Source organism: Stylophora pistillata, chromosome 11 (assembly GCF_964205215.1).
Source record: "Stylophora pistillata chromosome 11, jaStyPist1.2, whole genome shotgun sequence".
In the NCBI taxonomy this organism is placed as follows: domain Eukaryota; kingdom Metazoa; phylum Cnidaria; class Anthozoa; order Scleractinia; family Pocilloporidae; genus Stylophora; species Stylophora pistillata.
The window spans coordinates 16,122,952-16,143,056 of NC_142529.1; the positions used below are offsets into that span (position 1 = coordinate 16,122,952).

Sequence of the window (20,105 nt, forward strand, 5' to 3'; positions counted from 1 at the left end):
GATAAGGAGAAACATGTTGATGTCCCTGGCAGTAACCTTTCACATTAAGAAGTGCTTGATGTGGTTATCAAGTTAAAAAAATTTGCGGTTCACAAAGATGAGAATTATCTCCAATAGGTTGTAGTGCTGGAAAATTTGACCGAAAGAAAAATAGTTGAACAACGTTGTAATCAGGTGCAGTTAACACTGGATTCCTTTTTTCCAAAAGTATCTTGGAAATTTAGGCAGAGAATCTTGAACATTCCATGCTTAAATAATTTAAAAGCGGCGATCATAGCGCGCGTCTGGAGGGTACCTGATAAGTTGAAAGCGTCCTGTGGAGTATTAAAGGATTGATGACGACAAAAGGTCTACCAAACATAAGCAAAACGGGGGGAAGGGGGGAGCGCTGAGCTATCGTTCTACTAATTAGATCTTTTGTTTTCCACGTCCTCGTTGCCGTCGCCGTCGTGGTGCTTTAAGGTCCCTAATTATTCCCCGTGTCTACTGATGCAAATTAGGCGACATTGCTTTTGTTTTATTTTTTTGTTTGTTTGTTTTTTTCTTCCGAAGTCATAGTCGGCTTCGCTTGCGAAGCACGAACTATGAAACGAATTAAACCCTTGCTAAATTCAATATACTGTTCACTAGTTCTAGTCATCGAAAAAGCAGAAAATAGCAAAAAAAGCACTGACTCGTTATAAACTACGTTCTTTTTTACTGAAGTTGCGTGACGCAAGTGAAGCGTACCGCATGTTATCACAAAGGATTTCACGGAATGCAAGAGTTATGGATCATTCACGAGTCGATCCTGTCTTTGGAGAAACTGCAGACTACAGGGCCACTGAGGTCCACCTAGTCAGCATGCTTCGAAGAACGAGGGAGAACACGAAAGGATGGTCCTTTTTCACAAGCGGCTGTCGATGCCGTAATAGCCTGCCAAGCTGTATGGCGAAACCCAAACAGACGAGCCTCAGTCGCGGGCTTACCTGGCGGCAACGAGAGGTATTGCAAGCGGTGGAAGACCAACGGAAACCGGCGTTTTTGAAACTTCTGGAGCTGACAATACTTAAAAGCGATTGCTTTTAAATCAAACAACTATAAAACTATTCAAAGACACGCAAAACTTGCTGATATAAATCCAGCAGCATTCGAGCAGAACGAACGTGAAGAAATGTGCGAGTGTAGACTCGGCAACTTACCGATGATCCGTCTTTTACTTTCACCTTATATTTTCGCTCATCGTCTTCCAGTTCGGCGATAAGTTCTCCTTTACCCTCACTCATGGTTTCATAAAAAGCTTTCTGAATATGTAAAATTTGCGTGTAATTGATATTTAACTTATAGTGTCCTGGTAGGTTGTTCACAGCATCGCGTGATTACCCGCTTGACAACTGAAGGCCAAATTAGAGGGGGGGGGGGGGAGTGGGGGTGTTTAGGCTCGACTCAGGCTCTGCCTATTTAGTCCTCTTCCCCTAATACATTCTTTTGAATTTTGTACTGGAGAACGAGGCCAGAAGGGCTAATTTAAATTTAAACAAAAGAATATTAATCCGGCAGCCATTCATGAAAGTGGTCTATTCCCCGCTCTAAGAGGAGTAATGGTGTAAAGCAATCACGAAATTCATCGGCAGACGAACAAATAAGAGAATTACATTCGGTCCAAATGTTGACTCAAACCAAGAAATCATCACAGAACTTGATATCAGTTCTTAAAATCTCTTTAAGAATTGATCTTAAAAAACTGATCTAAAAAATTTTTCTTCTCCACTTAGCAAACATATCGGCGGGTGACGCGAAAGCGAAAACGTGTCCTTGTGTTGTTCGGTTTCTTCAACTCCGCTAAAAAAGAACCGCTTCAGATTAATCTTGAAGCAGATCCAAGTGGATATCGAACACCAATTGCAAGAGAGGGAGCCAAGATTTGCCGGCTCGGAATACCTTATTGTGAATCTTCGTTAATGTCCAAGAGTCGTTAGAACGTCTTCGGTAACCTTCAGTGGTCGTCAGATATTTTAAACAGAAATCCGGGTCATTTGGATTGACAATCACCAAGGGAATATGATTTATAATCTCTCTTACTCACACATTTGAATAGGCGAAAATTGGTGTACCCCTAATAAAAAGTTCTCATTTGCTTTAGACCAAGAATTTTGATGCTTTTATGCAAACGATTGTGGGGTGTAAATAAAGCAGGCTGTTAATTTAGCGAGCAAAGAAATGATGAAGGCACATTTTGGGATGAAAGCCAGGAAATCTCGACATAGCTCGTAACATATACCCACAAGATTTTACACATTTCATAGAATACTATGCATATTTTTAACAAAAATAATTATTAATAAATGTAGCACATCGATAGAATAGCTATTAATGAAGAGTGGCCCACTAAGATATAATAACCATTGTTTTGTGTTAAATAAAGAACAATAAAATAACATTGACTTTACTACATCAAAGTAAAGTAACAAAACAATAAGAAAAATTCAAACACGTTAAACCCTTAAATACCATCTTGAAAATGTATATATATAAATATATCTATACAAATCTTAAAAGCCATCCTCAGTTAGGCAGACAAGCCTTCCTTTCTCTTAAATTTGTCACACTATGGAAGAACTAGTCTCGTGCCCAGACCTTTCACGGCCAGGATTATTGAAGAACTGCCGTAAATTATACGAGGTTTAGAATAATAGTTAAAGTAAGATAAGTTCTATGGGTTAGGAAAAACTACATGTGCATTTATTTGCTTATGCTACTAAGATACGAACATAATCTATTTACCATCTGATCTCATTCACGTTTTTAAGTCTCCATTCACTAATTGAAACCCTCTCCCCCCCCCCCCCCCCGCAGGGCAGTTTCCATCCCTACCTTGTACCACCAGGACACCCCTACTACAACAAATGAAAAATAACTAGCTGAACCTCTATAGATAGAGTTCCTTCAATAAAAGCTGGATGAATCATTTCTGCAAAGGTAACTCAAATTTCTAGATTCCAGATTTGACATACTTAAAGGTCTAAGAGTAACTGGCCTTTAATTTCTCCTTACATTATGAACCTTGAATCAAATGTAAAGGTCATGAGAACAAAGGAAATGAAAACCAATTTAGAAAGCTGCCTATTTCCGGACAAATTTCCTTTGTCAGTGCCACTGGTAATGTACGTAGAACCGCGTGGAGAATATGAATACCAATCTTAATCTTTCATGGAAACCTGTTTACGCTTTCCTGATATGATAAATGTTCTTTCACACAAAAATACTACAGCTGTAACCATTAAATATCAATCAAAAGGGTTGATATTTCGTCTACTGTGCGTTGAAAAAGAAACATGGCATGTACTCCCAACTTGGATTGTCTTTGTGCAGCAGAGGCCTATTCCTCGAAAGTTATTGACTAGTACACGACTAAAACACCGTAACACCGCAAACAGTTACTCCGCACGATTGCCTAAATCTTTACTTGTACGTCAAGAAGCTTTACACGGCAAGCCACCGATTTTCTGTAGAGGTAAAGAAAAAAAATTACAATAATTTTGCTTTGCTCCACCACAGATGCACACTCGTTACAAAGACATTGTCTCTAAATCACTCAATTGAAAGAACTACACTCATGAATTTCATAATTTGAAATTGTACTCTCACCTTTGCGCGTTCCCAACCTCATGTAACAAATGTGTCGCCATTTTTTATTGAGGTGTTTGCTAAATTTTTGTTTGTTTTCGGTTTTGCTTTTGTCTGTTTACTAATTTGTGTGTTCGTTTGTTGTATTTTCTGGTTACTTGTTGTTGGTGACGTTGTCTTTTTATCGAACATATAGCTTCCCCACTACATTTCTACACACCATTGTGGCTCCAAAGTAACGAAAGAATGTCAAAACGTATTTCTCTAGTCAGATTCATACCTATCAAAGTATAATTCATATCACGGATCAATTTATCAAGTCTATAATACTAGCCTACCTTCCGAGGTTTCCCAATGGGATCAAAGCTAACATTCCCGTAGACAAGCAAAGCCAAGTCTTTGAAGTTCCTTTGCATGGCAATAGACAGAGCAGTACTTCCTTCCTAAAAGCGCAAAAGTCAAATCACTTTGCTTTTTCGTGTGAACTTTCATGCCTTCATATTTCTTTCCAGGAAGGGAGAACAATAACTCACTTTATTACAAGACTCGGGCAGTCAGAGAGCCAATAACTAAAATCAACCAATCAAAATGCTTTATTGCCGGTCAATATTCTCTCAGTATTGGACCGGGCACTGTCCCGAATGGTCCCGAATGATACCGCACTTGTGTCCCTTTGAACTTCAGTCATACAATAAATCTCTTATTAACAAAGCTTGCTCGGGACCGTACTGGAAGAATATCGGCCCTCGGTCTTTTTTGTACTGTCAAGACCTCGGGCCGATATTCTCCCAGTACGGCCCTCGCGCTTGGTTAATAAGATATATTTATATTTCCAGGCTGTGATGGGTAAGACACTTAGGACCGGTTATTTAAACAAAGTATAGCTAATGTTTATCAAAACCGAGTTCTAAATTATCTTCAGTTTAGCTGAATTTTTTTATCTAAAACATTTGTCTTTGTGAGTGGTAGTGCCAAGAGGGCCGAAAACTAGCAGCGGAAGGACATTTATTTAATATCAATCATCTTATAGAAAAAGCATGAGGCCCACTGCTTGCGTAATTATCACGGTACTCCGGTCCAACCAGGATTAATAATAGATACCAGCAAACTGTAAGGATCCTTAACGAAAACTTGATAGAAGGGAAAGGGAGGGAAAGGCGGGGTAAGCCATCGATGGATTAGCATCTTCTTTATGTTTACGAAACAGGGATAAGTTCTGAAGGACTAGTCGAAGATGACATTCAGAGGTGAAGAGCCCCAGCATAAGAGAGGACACGGTGGAAAAAAAAAGTAGAAGAAGAAAAATAGACACCCCTGTTGAGCAACCTATCTCGAAGTCGTAAAAATCAGCTGTAAAAGTCATATGTTACATTAAGTCCACTCACATTGTCTTCGAGGGAGGCATCGCATTGAGGCTCCAAGAGCAGCCGCTTGGCAATATTGAGATGACCGTGTTCACACGCACACATCAGAGCTGTTGAACCATCCTGGAAATATGAAACAATGGCAGAAATGGTGGTCATGAACAAACGAAATGGGAAACAAAAAAACACTGAAACTGTCTTGACTATGCGGCAGAAAAGCGATTGAGAAATCTGGACTGATTTGAAAAGAAAGTTTTTAACCTCGTCTGTTGCGTTGATGTCGGCCCCAGCTTCCAAACTGAGCTCGACCATTTCCATTCTTCCTCGACTGACAGCCAACATAAGTGGACTTTGTCCTGTCTGATTATTCCAAAAAAAATTACAAAGCAATATTAAGATGATGTTTGAGGCAGACTGGAAAAAGAGGTGCGTATTTGCACAAACGTAAAGCTAAAGAATTTTAGTTGCAGTAAAACCTTAAAAGGTTCTTATACCCCCTATAAAGTACTGAGTACTCTTGAAAAAAGGTAATTACAAGGTAAATTGTTTTTTCGTTTTTGGTCAGGAAACATTCGCTGCATTGTCAAATGGTCTCAAAGAGAAAATATCCTACAATCATTTTGCCAGTTCATCTTAAGGGGCAATAATAACGCATGATTTTAGTACTTTTCATTTCGTGATTCTACCCTTGGACGAGTTTTTAGAATACCGAGTAGCACTAATCTGGGGTTGAAATAATACAAGTAATGGTTAAGAGGTGATTTTGGAGCATGTACGAGTTGACCACGAATTTCTCTCGGAGCTCTGCTTTCGCCATTACAAAATTTTACATGGGAACTAGTCGTACCAATGCGAGTTCACCCGATCGTTGTAAAAGAATTGGAATGTCGCCCTGAGGCAAACTCTCGCAATGATGTCGTATAAAAAGAGAACCAACCCATTACGTGGAGTGCATGGGTGATTTTCCCCAATCCAAGATGACACCATCACTGTGGAAGTGTGGAACGGGAAGAAATGGACGAATTGGTAAACTTACTTCCTCGACTTGCTTGTTGATGTCTCCTGTTTTAAACAATTTCCTCGCAATGCCTTTGTCGTCTTCTTTCACGACTCCTGCCAAGGCAGCCATCATAATCGGAGTGTACCCAGCCTGGTATTTATTCAATAAGTTAATTATGTCGCCTTTCAATAAATTACTACACTTTCATGAGACACCAAAATGAGAGAAGCTTACTCAGCGTTAGGGAAACTTTTCGCTGCATGCTAAGCACTTAAAACTCTACAACGAAGTGGGCATTTCCTTTAAGACAGCTTAATTTCACAGTTGCTTCCTCTATCCTCTCTCCCCATCCCCTCCCAATAAAATTCATTAAGGATTGAGGACACAACCTCGCGTTCCTTACTTACTCATTATCATTTCTTGAAATCGAGCCAAGTTCACTGCTTAATATTTTGAAAACGTGTCAAAATCAATGATAATATTTTGGTTTCACCCGACAGACAGTTGATTGAGCCTAAAATAGGAAACACAATATCGAGAAAGAACTCTTTTCGATACACACCTACACTTTGGAAAGGTGGGATATTCCAAAGAATAACAATACCTTGTTTGGTAAGTTCAGGTTCATGAGTCCCGTGTCCAGTAACACGTCCACTAGTTTCCAGTTTCTAAATGACACAGCGTAATGCAGTGCATTATTTCCCTGTGGGCGAAGTAGAAGCCATTTTTTAACCACAGTGACAATTAATCGATGAGTCAGTTAATCAGTCGATCAGTTTCTGGCTGTTTAATCAATCAGTGAGTCGACCAATCGATTTACTCACTCGAGTACCCTTAACTTAACGCTCCCTTCCTTCCTCCTTCCTTTTAGTAGAGCTCGAAAACACGTGGGGCAAAAACTTTACTCCCACGAAATTTTCGAACCTTCAGCACCCCCCAAAAAAGGTCAATTCCACACAGTGAGCCGATTTGATGCCTATGGTAGCTCTGGTCTACCCCAGCTTTTCGTCACACCAGACTGTGTGACACATATGTTTAGCAACACATCCTCTACTGCAGAGGCCACGGGCTCTGAAGCACACGACTCGACACTTACATTGCCGTCCACGAGGTTGAGAATAGTTTCCAACAACATGTGAATTTGATTCTTGAATATTCTCAGGAGCCCTTTGATCACCTCTGGGTCACTGTCTCTGGAACTGACACAGCGAAACCAGTTGTTTTCTACTGTACTCATGCACGAGATCTGAGTAGAAGAAAAACAAATGTGAGTTCCTCTCAAAGCCGTTGATTGCGCCTTCTGTTTTTTACCTACTTTTGCGTCACGATTTGATTTTCCTTGACCTTTGCCTAGTGACAATAACTCATAAATCCCAGTATCTAAATTGTGGGCCAACCAAAACTTTAACCCTATACACTGTAACATCAGTATGAATATTCCCCATACTGTTTTCCAAACACATCCTGAGATGCTGACAAGGAGAATTTGTTTAACAATCAAAAGTATCTTTACTGAGTTGTTGATCATTTCCTTTATTCTCCTGACCTTAATGTGTGATTCAGGGGTGATATTGTAAGGAGAAATTAGATACTAGTCACTCGTAGAGGTAAAAGAGTCCAAGTAGCTTCATAAAAAGACCCATCGAGCTGAAAGAAAAGCACGTGTGAAAAGCATCAACGTGTATCGAGTTACATTATTTTTCTTTGATTAAATTTATAGAAGATATGTTATAGCTCGGAAGACTAGGATTTACCATCGGTCTGCGAGATTTTACACTAAGTAACTTGAGAACGTTTCAGGAAATCGTTTCAATCTTCATCGCAAAAGAGTTAGTTCACATGTGACGTCAGAATGAGGTAAAACCAAAGCTGGGTCGCTTGTCAGTACTTCCTTCTTAACACAATCTGACGTCAACGGTGACTTTGGATTGAACGGACGCATACCAGAGTGGCAACGTGAGGACAATCACATGTAAGAACTTTGCCCTCACTCCAACATATCTATACCCGTGACGTCAGAATGAGGTAAAACCAAAGCTGGGTCGCTTGTCAGTACTTCCTTCTTAACACAATCTGATGTCAACGGTGACTTAGGATTGAACGGACGCATACCAGAGTGGCAACGTCAGGACAATCACATGTAAGAACTTTGCCCTCACTCCAACATATCTATACCCGTTGAAGGTTTTCGAGTCTGAATAAACATTTTTCTACTTCAACTTTCTCATTTTGAGTGTTTTACGCACCTCTTGCATCGCCGTCAATCGACGCCTTAACTTAGTCGAAGTGGAGCAAATATTTTCAAAACAAAGCGCCATATTGAACATAAACAAAGAAAATAATTTTCACCATTCGATCGTTGGCCGTGCATGCCTACTCTGACAGACAGTTGGCAGTTGGCAGTAACCAATCACGTAGAGTGTGGTGTTTAGTTCAATAACAATATCTGAGCTTATGTGATGACAAACTAAATGAAAGATTCCCAGTCATTGTTACACATCGAACTCAAGCCAACAGCTTGCTCTTCAAACCTGAACTCTAATTCATAGTCTGTTTTGAAACTTTAGCTCACTAATAAGCATCTTAATGCTAATCTGACTACTTTGCATTTAATAGAAAAATAATCCTCTACTGGGATTAAGACAATTACATGATAACCACAGGGGTTATTGTGATCTCGGAATGCTTTACATACTGGACAAGTTCTAGCGCATAGTTTTACCGCCGGTTAAGAGTGTTTAAGCGACATTAGGTCTTGCGAGAAATTGAAAAATCTTGAGCCTCTCCATTTGAAAACTTAGCAATTCTTTTAGGGGGAGTAAGTTCAGGACCTTTTTTACATTTACCTTAAAATTAAATGAAGCACAGAGCTGAAAACCAAATGCTCACAAAAGCAAGGAAACAAACAATAAGGTATTACAAAGACAAATTTTAAAAGAATATAACTATAATTAAAAAGACACAATTTAACAACAAGCTCACCATTTGCTCTCTCCCAATCTCTTTTCCTTTATAAAGATGCCCATTCAACAGTTTGCAGGCCACCACAACTTCATCTGTTATTCTGTAACAAAAAAGAAAAATAATTAGCCCTCAAAAATAGAGTCAACAAATTGGATGTTGAAACTATAAACTTTGTAACATGGGAGGAGTGGGATAGTACTTGAGAGGGAATGAGAGGGGGACACTGAAAAAGCATTACAAGGATATTAAATTTCGTCATTGAAGTGATCAATGGAAGGGAATGAGATGGGTTATCATTTGAAGAAAAGACTCCTTTTGATTTCTAGCAGCTTTAAGTGCGTTAAGAAATTCCATCACATCTTTCAATAGATTCTCTTCAAATACCATTATAAGCCTTTGAACCATTCTTTGAATAAACAAACAAAAAAATTAAAAACAATATTGTATTATCTATGAAAACACGATAGCATCTGTTGGATCCATTTGCTAATAAGTGGTTAAGTGGCTTTAAGTCCTAAGTCAGGAAAAATGCACAACATTTGACTCACTAAGATCCCAGATATTGCTTCTGAAGAGGATTAGATTTAATAAGCTTAACAAGTTACTTGAGAATAGATACAAAACGTCAATGGATATTTTACTGAAAATAGGATAAAAGATCATGCAGTGATTTAAAGTTCTCAGTCAGCAGTAAATACAAGTTTTTCATGGAAAAAGACCTTAGATTTTTAAGGCCGACAATAGTAGGAATTCAGACAGTATTAACTTGGCCAATTGCTCAGTTTATTTAGTCTGATGTTTAACTGCCTGAGCCGCACTGAACACGTATACGAGACAGTCTTTCTTGTAAGATTTTACCAACCGCAGGCCTGAAGATACACTACCCATTTCACAGTCAGTGTATTCAAATCTTGTCATTACTTCATTGCATGGACTACCATAACTAATGCACTTATCACAAACCAATAAAGACCAGACTAAAAAAGATCTTCAGCACTGTTACTATAATTAGTAATCAACTCCAAAAAAAGTGGCTTTGAAAACTGAAACTAGATTCCACCAAGTCAATAGAAAAAGATTAAGAGAACGTTTCCCTGAAAAGGACAAAGCTCTATGTCCTCTTGCTTCTAAACAATGAGATTATTTTTAATGAATGCCACTCTAAAATACATCCAGAATATTATGCTCTGAATGCACAAATAAAGTTTTAGTCTAGATTGCTGCTAAGTTTTTTTTCCCTTTCCTTTTGTGAAAGTGCTACATTAGTTCATCACGATTTTTATCAGTGCATACATGTATAGCACTTGAAGCCAAGATAAAACTACATCCTTACAAACACATATAAACCCATACTAATATAACAGTGACTGAGATGTAACCACAAATCATTGACCCTGTGACACTTACATTGCACAGTCTAATTACTTCATGTAGCAGTCATGACCAAAGCAACATAAGTGATCAGTCATCTAAATACATGCTTTGTTCATTTTCTCAGCTAAAATCTAACAGCATTGTGATAATTTACTAAAATGGCTATTACTCGACCACATAAAATATAGGAAACACTTATCTACAATAAGTGACAAAATTTTTTAGACTTTACTGTTAGGGTACCAATATTTTAGATCGGTGTACCAATATTTACAAGGCCATTTGAAAAGACACTCATTTTGGCTCTCCCAGTATGTCTGAAAGGCCATAACTATCAATATATAGGTTACATACATAGGTTACATAGGCTAATTTACCACTCCCCACAGGGCTTTTAAGGGCAACACCCATCCATCCCACCCCAGGGAAGGACATCCACCACACAGTAATCTTGTGCATGGGAAATTAACGTCTCCTACCCCTAACCCTGCAGGAGACGGGGCCTACGGTTTACTTGTCCTTATCCGAGAAGACTAGAATATCTATATCCATTTCTTGATATTATAGAAAGATAGCAAATTCTCCTCAGTTATTTTAAGACCATGAGTATTAGTCCGGCCGGGGCTTGAACCCTCGACCTCCCGCACAACACAATCCAGCGCTCTAGCCAATTGAGCTAGATTCTGCATACCATATGGCAGAATAATAATGGCCTTGGGGTAACTTATCTGTTATCAGAAAAAAAAGACTTTGAATCTTTGTCAACTAAAATTATGATGTACACTGTATAACACCAAGTATTGCACATTTAGTGATAAAGTTGTAAATTGATTACCTACAATATTAATTTTCTGTTCTTTTCAAACTCATTTGACATTTAATCACATTTAATAAAAACATGGCTGTGACTTTCCTAAGTATGTAAATGCTTTGAATACCTGTCAAACCCCCACAAAAAATTTGAAATTCAACAAAACTAGTGGTGGAAATGATTTTGAAAATTTCAAGAGAGTTACATGTATCCTGGAATCAATTGTTTCCTGCAAAATGAACACTTTTGAAATGTAACATCTGAGAGAATCTCTGTCGGTAGTAATTGCATTCCAATTTGTTCTGAACAAATTAACATTTGGATAACCTCTTACATGTTTTCAACACATTAGTCACTGCTGTAAGTAATACTTGCCCACCAAAGGGCACAGTCAACTATAACTTTATAGGGAACATAATTATATAGAGGAACAAATAATGTCTTCAAACTTCAAAAAATTGTCTTCACTGACTATTCTGTGGCAAATAAGTTATAGCTTTATGAAGGATCCATACCTAATCCGCTCAGGAGATGGCGTTGTTTCCAAAACTTCACTGGTTTGGCTTGCAGTGTCACTGCTGGGGTTGTCATTGTCAATGCTCTCATCAGACTCATGAAGGTTACCCTCCTTGCTATTCCTAAACACCTTCTTTATGCCATCATTGGAGTACATAAGAGGACTGCTTTGTTTAGACTGTATGTGTCTTACATTTTTAGTTGTAACTGAGCTGTTAGTTTTCATGTTCTTGTTTATGTCCACCATGTTGTTATTATCAACAGAAATTAGATTAGCTTGTATGACTGGTGTGCTATCCTCTGTATTAACATCAAAGTCTCCAACACCAATAGACTGCATTTGAACATTAAAGCAGCGCTCACAGAAGCTGTCAGTGACACAACAGTCTCCAATGGCCACTGTTTGTGTTCTGATGTTCATGCATCTATCGCAGTAGTTATCTGTAATGCAACACTCACTGACACCAAGTGTTCTTGTTTCTATAATGTCACTGCTTGTTCCAACTGACTTTGTCTTCTTATTGGAACATCTGTCACAAATCACATCAACTGAAATGTTTCCACTGCCCACTCCAATAGACCTGGTGTGGAGATTGTCACACCTGTCACAGAAAGAGTCCATGATGCCACAACTACCAACACCGATTGTACGAGTACATGTACTTCTCTTAACAGAGCTAATATTTTCTGTTGATACACATGTTTCTACATCGTTTTTCTCAGCAACAAGATGACTTCCCTCAATAGTTGATTCTGTTGTAACTACAACATCAGAAGTCACCAAACTCTCCACAATGCTTTCAGCCTTTGCTTGAATTTCGGAATTACAAAGTTCACAAACAGAGCCCTCCTCCAATTTAAAATCGCCACTTCCGATAGATGCTGTTTGTAAATTTGAACAGTGGTCACAAAACAGAAAGTCATCAATCTTGTCTTCTCCAGAACCAGTGTCCACAGTAACAACACAGTCAGTGCTGCAGCCAATATTTCTTGTCTTAAGGTTACTATAATAACCACAGTGAGAGTCCTCAGAAACACTGAAGTCGCCAATAGCAACATTTCTACATTCAATCTTTTCTCCAACTGCAATTGTTCTTGTCTCAATAGTGCTGCAGCGATTGCAAAGATAGTTGTCATTAAGGCTGGAATCCCCAACCCCAACAGATCTGTAGAATGGGATGTCAATACGATTGGCCATGATCTCATCAACAGTTTTCACCACTGCACGGGACTTCCTGTTAGAACACTTTCGGCATGATAGTTCATCATCAATAGTGCATATGCCCACGCCAATTGATACCAATGACATGTTTGGACCTCTGCTTGTCTGAACACCAGTGTGAACCATCAGTTTTGACGAATGAATTTCAGTTCCCTTGTATAGAGAACTGTCAGTTGAGTTTTCTTCCATGATTGTACCAATTCCTTTTGAGCTTACATCAGGTTTCACTAACACTGCCATATCTCTTGTGGGCGTGGCAGACAGAGCATCACATGCAGAATCCACCATTCCTACTGATGCCTGAGAACCTTTGCTTTCAGTATAAATAATTGGTTTATCTTCACCCACACCAACATCTCTTGTGAAAGACCTCATCATTCCAACTCCAATTGATCTTGTTTGTACAACTGGTTTAACCAGTTCTTTGACCCCTCTTGCTGGTTGTAAACTGTTTTCGTCCAATTGTGTATCTGTACCAACACACACAGACTTCACAGGAGTCTTGAAGACTGCTGGTGTCACTGTGGGACAACAAGAACAAGGTCCATTTACCAAGTAATCTCCAACACCAACAGAGTTTAACCTGACTCTAAGCTTCTTCCTGATCAGAGCATAGTCATCATCACCATCATTTTCTGTATCACTCTTTGAACCTTTGGAGTGCATGTTGTTGTACACAGAGTATTCAGTACCCAATGAGGGACCTACTGATCGACTTCTCTTTCTATTGCCTTTGGATTGTAACTGCTTTATAAGTTGGCGCTTCTCCTCTTGTAACACAGAAATGCGAACCTGCAAGGTTGGCACATTCCGAACCTGTTCTTCTAACTCCTTCAGTCGCACAAGACTCACAGCCATCTGTTCACGGATTTTCAACAAAGATTGCTTCAACTCAGACTCCGGTGGCAAGTTTGCAATTGACACTTCTAAAAGAGATGTACTTGGTTGCATGCCAGAGGAGTGTAAACTGGCATAGCACATGACATTTAATGGTTCGCTAGGAAACTCAAATGTTCTGTTAGTGAACTGGCTATCTCCACTACTCAGTGAACTGAGGGGAGAGAGACTTCCAGGAGTTGATGAATTTGGACTGCAAGGATCAAGTTCTTCCATGTTCTTGATGCTGCTCCCATCACTATCAGAAATGCTTTCTAATTCCAGTTCATAAGCATGAGTACCTTGACGTACACAAGCATTCTCATCCGAATCAGAACCAAGTGATGAGGGCCTTATCCTTTTAACTCCACCCTTGAGATAGAATGGTTTTGACATTGCCAGACAAAGAATCAACAAATACAGGGCTTAAATCCACATCACCCTGTCAAAACCATGCAGGTCCTACAATAAACAAAGGAGAAACAAATTAGTTGTACAGCAGATTACTGCTCAAATCAAATTGACAGTCCAGACTTGAAACTCCAACCCTGAATTTTAAAAGAGTCCAGCACTGAGAGTCAAGGTTTATGGATTGAATTTCAATTTTTGAGAATGGCCATTGGACTTTCAATTAATTATTGAAGAGAAAAAAAAAAACATGGTAGAACTTTTGATGGAGAAGAAAATAAATATGATTATTATACATGCTAGCCCATATGTAATAGGTCATTACTGCATAAGAGCTTATCTCAGATTCCAGAACATAGGGCATCAGGGTGCTAAGCATTTTGTAAGGCTTCCCTGACAATTCGCCAGTATCCTCTGATACCCCTGGATGGAGAAGGGCACTGTGAGGGACAATTAATTTCTCACCAAGAACATAATTAACACAATTAAGCTCCGAGATCCAACTACTTAGATAATTGTCAAGGCAGGTTGGAAAGAAAATTTTATGACTAAATTTATAGAGAAAGTCAGCAATAATTTGGAAACCTGTGAAAGGCAGTCATGAAACAAGCTCAAACATTTTTACCACTCGAAAATCCTTTCTCTCCCAGGAGTGACATGGAACCAATTTCTCCTTACAATATCAATACGCAAGCAGGTAGGTGATGAGAGTAAAGAAAAATAAAAACAAAGAAATTATCATTTGAATTGACCGAAGAAATAGTAAGGTAAATGTAAAGGCTGAATATAAGCCAACTGGCCCAATTCCGGCCCGTGATTAACTCCAGTTTCCATAGCATGAAGTGACTTAAGGACTATTTCTACTCCTCCCTGGATGGGATGCTACTCCATCCAAGAGTTGCCCCCCAGCATTAAATTTGCTGGTACCCATTTAAACACTAGGATGAAGAGAGGCAATGTGGGAGTAAAGTGTCTTGCCTAAGAACACAACACAGTGTCCCCAGCCAGGGCTCAAACCTGGACCACTCAATCCGGAGTCAAGCGCACTAACCATGAGGCCACTGCACCCTTCCTGACCAAAGAAATATTACGGGAAAATCTGCAGTGACAGCCGGTAGGCAGTGAGGAGGATTATTATTGACTTCTTGGGAGTAAAAGGGTTAAACAGGATTTAAAATTTGTAAACATATCTGTAATAGTGTGCAAAATGTCCTTTTTGTCTTCCTTTTTTTTTGTCCACAGAAATTTAATTTGAAGTGACCATTAATGATGGGTCCCCCTCCAGGTGAGTGAAAAAATTTGGAAATATTTGAGCTCTGAGCCAGGGATTAATCTGTCTGGTTCAGACCTTTCGACTAGTAACCACAAGAACATGTTTAAAATTAACCCTTCACAACCCAACATCAGTATTTTCTATTCTCCATACTGTTGTCTCTACATCTTTGGTGGTGCAGCCGAGGAGAATTTGTTCAACAATCAAGAGCTTCTTTAAAGTTGGTGATCACTTTGTTTATTCTCAAGACCTTACTGTTCGATTCAGAGGAGTGATAATGTAGGGAAAAATTAGATGCTTGTCACCTTTAGGAATTAAATGGTTATAATTAAGATGAAAAAAGTTTGAGGTGCAAAAGTTCTGTTATGTTGAAATTTTACCAATCACAAATTAAGCTAGAACAGTGCAAGGCTGTGATCTAGCAGTGCCAGGTGACCTTGGCACCTTACTTTTGCTCTTGGGTTACTCAAGTTTTACTTTTTTCATATAAAGCATATGCTAGGCACCCTGGATTTCACAGTTTCAGAGCAATGGGCTCCATTCAATTTTCCTTAGAGCACAGCCTTGCAGTGTACCACTTTTGTTCACCCTACAGGTAGTTACTACTTAGTCGCAGACTGTGGATGAATGAAAGAAGACATAAATACAGATTTGTCAAAGTTAGAGAAATTGTCTTTGTTAAGGAGATCAACTACAACAATTCTCTCTCCTGTTGATGTTGCTTAACCTTTTCACCCTCAAAATCTCTGGAGGAATTTTCATTAGAGTCTGCCATAATAACATTAATTCTGAGAATTTAGTACTCGATCAACCATTAATGCCCCTATTTTTCTTTACTCTCATCACTTGTCTGCTTGATGTTGTATTGAAACTGTCTTGGTCACCCACAGGGAGTTGAATAGTTACTCACTTGCTTTATCTACAGACTTGAATGATTGTGCAATATTAATTTTTATCCATTGATAGTGAACAATTAATTGCACTTAAATAACGAAAATTCCATACAAATTTAACTTGGACACTTCATTTACCATGATAATTGGATGAATGTCACGTGCTATAAACTTAACTAGATCAAGACTCTCACGAGAGAAAATCTGCATTTTTCAATTCACTTTTAAGATTTAATTTTGAACAGCACATCCAACAAACTTGACAGGAAGAAAATGTTTGTCTAGACATCTAACAATGACACCTTGTTGTGCACATTTAAGTCTGACAGATAAAGGAATTATATGTCTATCTTTTCTTGAAGCAAAACATAATTTCAACTCCATGCAAAAATAAAAAACCTTTTCTAATTAAATTCCACGGCCAAATCAAGAAGAGCAGAGATTTAACCTAGTCAAAAATTCAAAACCTGTGATTGTTGAAAGAGACTGGCTATGTGCACAACAGCTGTGCGTCAAAATCACAAAATGGCGCATCAGTTTTGGACGTTTTTATAATAATCGCCTCCCTCAAGATAAAAGCTCTACATGAGTTTCTTTGAAGCATGTATATTGTTCAATTGTTTTGTATACTTACTGTTGGATAAGATTTCTGCAAATTATGCTATCATCTATGTTTCAAATATTCTGAAATTGTTTCCAAAACTGTTCCAGAGAATGCTTACCGCATTTGACCGCCATTTAGAGGGAAATTCGAGCGCGTTAATTTGTTTTCCGGGAGCAGATACGCACAGGAAGAGGTTCACAACAGATATAGTTACAAAGTCATTAAATGAAGATGTTTGCCTCACTATATGGAGTATAATGAAAGCATACTATAACCAATGAGACGACAAATTAACCTTCTGTTCTTATCTGTTTTATCTGTAGATTGCGCCGAGGGACTATCAAAACATCCGCACCATACGTGTGCTTTATTTAAACGATGCGTAATTCACGAATCGATGTGGTTTACAATCGCTACTTTTTTTATGTAAGCCGTTTAAAAATCGCTAAGATTTTAACCCTGAAAGAGTGTCGTCAAGGACAGATAATCTGCGGGAAATTTGAGAGAGCCCTGTTGTTATGTCGTGACGATGTCTAGAGGCATGAGAAAGCGTTTAATGACTTGATTAAAAATATAAACAGACACGGAATATCTGTGACAGATATACGCACATGTGTATACATTCAATTTATTCGCTTTTCACGCTAGCTTATCTCGATTCTACTGTAGAGATCGACTGATTCAGACGAACCCCATTGAAAATGTCTATTTAATCTTACAATCTTGGAAACTATGGAAATCCTTGGCTTAGCTCCACGTTTACACAACAGCGAAGAAACTAATGCTCCGGAATTTCGTGGGATGATTAATCAACAAGAAAGGAATGTTTCTCTAATCCTGTGATGCGTACATTGGTACCGTATATATTGAGCAACGCTAAATTCCATAACGGTAGATAAAAAAAAATATTAATCAATCAGAAGAACATGTTTAGCATTGAACCTTGGGGATAAAAATTAAGTTCACGCCACTGAAACAAAGTGATCACGAGGGTTTATCAAGAACCTAAATTTCTTCTGTTTTTTTTTTTTAAGTATGTTTGAATAAAATTTCGTTCCTTATCGTGATAGATGGTGCTCGTTAAATTGACAATCTTATAATAACGATTTTCTCCAGTATTAATCTTTCTAATAATAGTTCAACCTAAGTTTCGCACGTGAAGAGAATTACTTTTGTGTCGATGCTAAAGATTAACGCTCTCTCCCCTAAAGGCCGACTCAAGAGTTGAATCAAAGACAGATCACTTAAACATAAAATTATACTATAAGACAAAGCAAGTTTCGCCTTAGGCTCACGGCGAGAAACATAATTCGTTTAAGTGTGCACTGTGAACACCATAAACAATTACAAATGTTCTTTATCAAAGGACAATAGAAAGGATGAAGACAAAAGAACAAACAACATTGCCTGTGATACCTCTTCGAAGACTCTCTTTCGATGTTACAGAAAGGTCGTCTAATGAAATCGCGTTCGGGGATCGCAAACTGTCTGTCGCCGTTCCTTGTCGCTGCTTGCCAGTCGAGAAGAGATCGTGATGTTGCACAAATCGACTGATAAGCAAGAACGCACGTCAAGTAGGTCAAATCAAAGGTGACTTCGTATCGGTACAGCTTTCAAAGCGCATGTGGTCTGAAGGTAACGAGTGGCAGGAAACTGCTAGAAAGGAAATGAAAGATCGATCAAAAAAAACAACCGCCGCTTGGATTTCAAGCCTCTGTTTCCTCCGATTACCACAAAAGAGCCAGCTAATACTTAATACTTGCTCTGCGTGATATTGTAAGCCACACACATTCAATGTATACGAATCTGTTCGCATTCAATTCAAATCTGCCCTGGCCTTTGCTTCTAAACATCATTTACTCAACGTTTCGCATCAGCGCACAGGCCACGGTTTTGCATAACAAAAACATCCACGATAATTTTTTTTCTAAATCAAACGAGTAAGTGTCACCTAAAAGGACATAATTAACACTCAGCCGCTACAAATCATTAACTAAAATGAATGCCACGGTGTGCTTCTAATTAACTAGCCACGTTTATTGCCAAAGGCAAAATAAAGCTTACTGTGAGAAAAATTTTACGATATTAATCCTGTCCGGTTTGCAGGCTTGAGAACGTTTTATATATGTATGAATGTTGCGCTGGACATGCAATTAGCAACTCTAAAAGCCAAATATAAGAGAAATATCCACATGCCAAAGAACCATAGCGTTGTGCATAAGAGGTTTAACTACACTACGTAGCAACGGCATGCACCTCTTTTGCCAAGCTCGTGTAGAAGAGCAAAGTACACAGTGAGAGTTAATAGAACAAGTCAAAAGTCAATAAAAATGTAAGCTTACCTATGCTAGATTCCTCGGTGACTACGTGGCTTTGGTCTCTCTGTAATTTGTTTAAGCCCAAGCTGTTTACAGGTCCTTAAGAAAAGAATTTTTTTCGTGCTAAGAGCGGCTTTTCAAATTCAAAATGGATGACCCTTATCATAATAAAATACGATGTCCGTGGTCTCCAGAGTGTCAGTTGAACCGTGAATGGGATGGCACGTTTGCGCGTGGGGGCGTGGGACGGAGCACTTTGTTGGCACAGTGGTGCAATACTATCTTGTTTTGTGTGATGATATATTGTTTTGTTTTGCTCTGTTCTACCAAAGATTTATATCTCGAATACTGCTCTTCAAGAATGAGAGCGAAAAGCCATTTTGGCAAACTTAAGAATAGATGTTAATCCAAAGAATATAAAGAGACGCTTTATTACTTTTGATAGCCTCGGGCAATGTTGATATGCTATTTATACCCAAATAGGTGGCTAAATGATCTATTTCAAGCTAACCGTTCAGTTAAAGTATGTGCGCGTGATATGGCATGAATGATAAAGAACGATAAGTGTCTTTTTGTGCTCTTTGCACACGTTCGATGTCTTATTGGCTAATAGCCCTAAGGTAATGGGCGTGAACGGGCAAGCACTGATTTTAGTAGGCTTCCACTGGCATCGTCAAGTGACAAGGTATATTACAATGATATATACGGTGTATTCGTGTTAAGCAAGGGCTGCTAAACCGAAACTGAAATCGATAGAATCGCGTTCTTTCTCTACCTCACGCTTAGAGGAGGGACCCTTAAAATGATATGCCATGTGACTGTAGCTATTTCGCAGAAATAGTCTGACCCTTAGGTTTCAGGTTGTCTGTCATGTTA

General features: G+C 38.7%; 2 protein-coding genes across 3 annotated transcripts in view; both read right to left on the reverse strand.

Moving 5' to 3' along the window:
* LOC111340587 (venom phosphodiesterase) overlaps positions 1 to 1,374 on the reverse strand; it is a 36,590-nt gene extending 35,216 nt beyond the window's left edge. The window contains exon 1 of the mRNA XM_088737993.1: positions 1,182 to 1,374. Coding sequence (XP_088594119.1) covers positions 1,182 to 1,265 — 84 coding nt within the window. The 5' untranslated portion in view covers positions 1,266 to 1,374. The remainder of the gene's footprint in view (positions 1 to 1,181) is intronic.
* A 1,932-nt stretch (positions 1,375 to 3,306) lies between these two features.
* On the reverse strand, positions 3,307 to 19,401 carry LOC111340592 (uncharacterized). 2 transcript variants are annotated; one of them, XM_022947463.2, is made up of 11 exons: positions 19,254 to 19,401; positions 18,328 to 18,567; positions 11,635 to 14,195; positions 8,953 to 9,034; positions 7,067 to 7,216; positions 6,575 to 6,673; positions 6,007 to 6,120; positions 5,232 to 5,330; positions 4,992 to 5,093; positions 3,945 to 4,049; positions 3,307 to 3,485 (listed from the first exon to the last, which is right to left on the reverse strand). In XM_022947463.2, the coding sequence occupies exons 3-11, from the start codon at positions 14,127 to 14,129 to the stop codon at positions 3,453 to 3,455; spliced, it is 3,279 nt and encodes a 1,092-aa protein (XP_022803198.2). In that variant the 5' UTR covers positions 14,130 to 14,195; positions 18,328 to 18,567; positions 19,254 to 19,401; the 3' UTR covers positions 3,307 to 3,452. The 2 variants fall into 2 exon arrangements, with proteins under 2 accessions (XP_022803198.2, XP_022803200.2); XM_022947465.2 differs by lacking the exons at positions 18,328 to 18,567; positions 19,254 to 19,401 and adding an exon at positions 16,942 to 17,077.
* Positions 19,402 to 20,105: the final 704 nt, after the last annotated feature.

Coding starts and splice junctions, on each gene's coding strand:
- LOC111340592 (XM_022947463.2), bottom strand. CDS start 14,129: ATGTCAAAACCATTCTATCTCAAGGGTGGAGTTAAAAGGATAAGGCCC. Junction 6,674..7,066: donor TCAACCTCGTGGACGGCAAT/GTAAGTGTCGAG, acceptor CTTCGCCCACAG/GGAAATAATGCACTGCATTA. Junction 3,486..3,944: donor CCATTGGGAAACCTCGGAAG/GTAGGCTAGTAT, acceptor TTACCTCTACAG/AAAATCGGTGGCTTGCCGTG.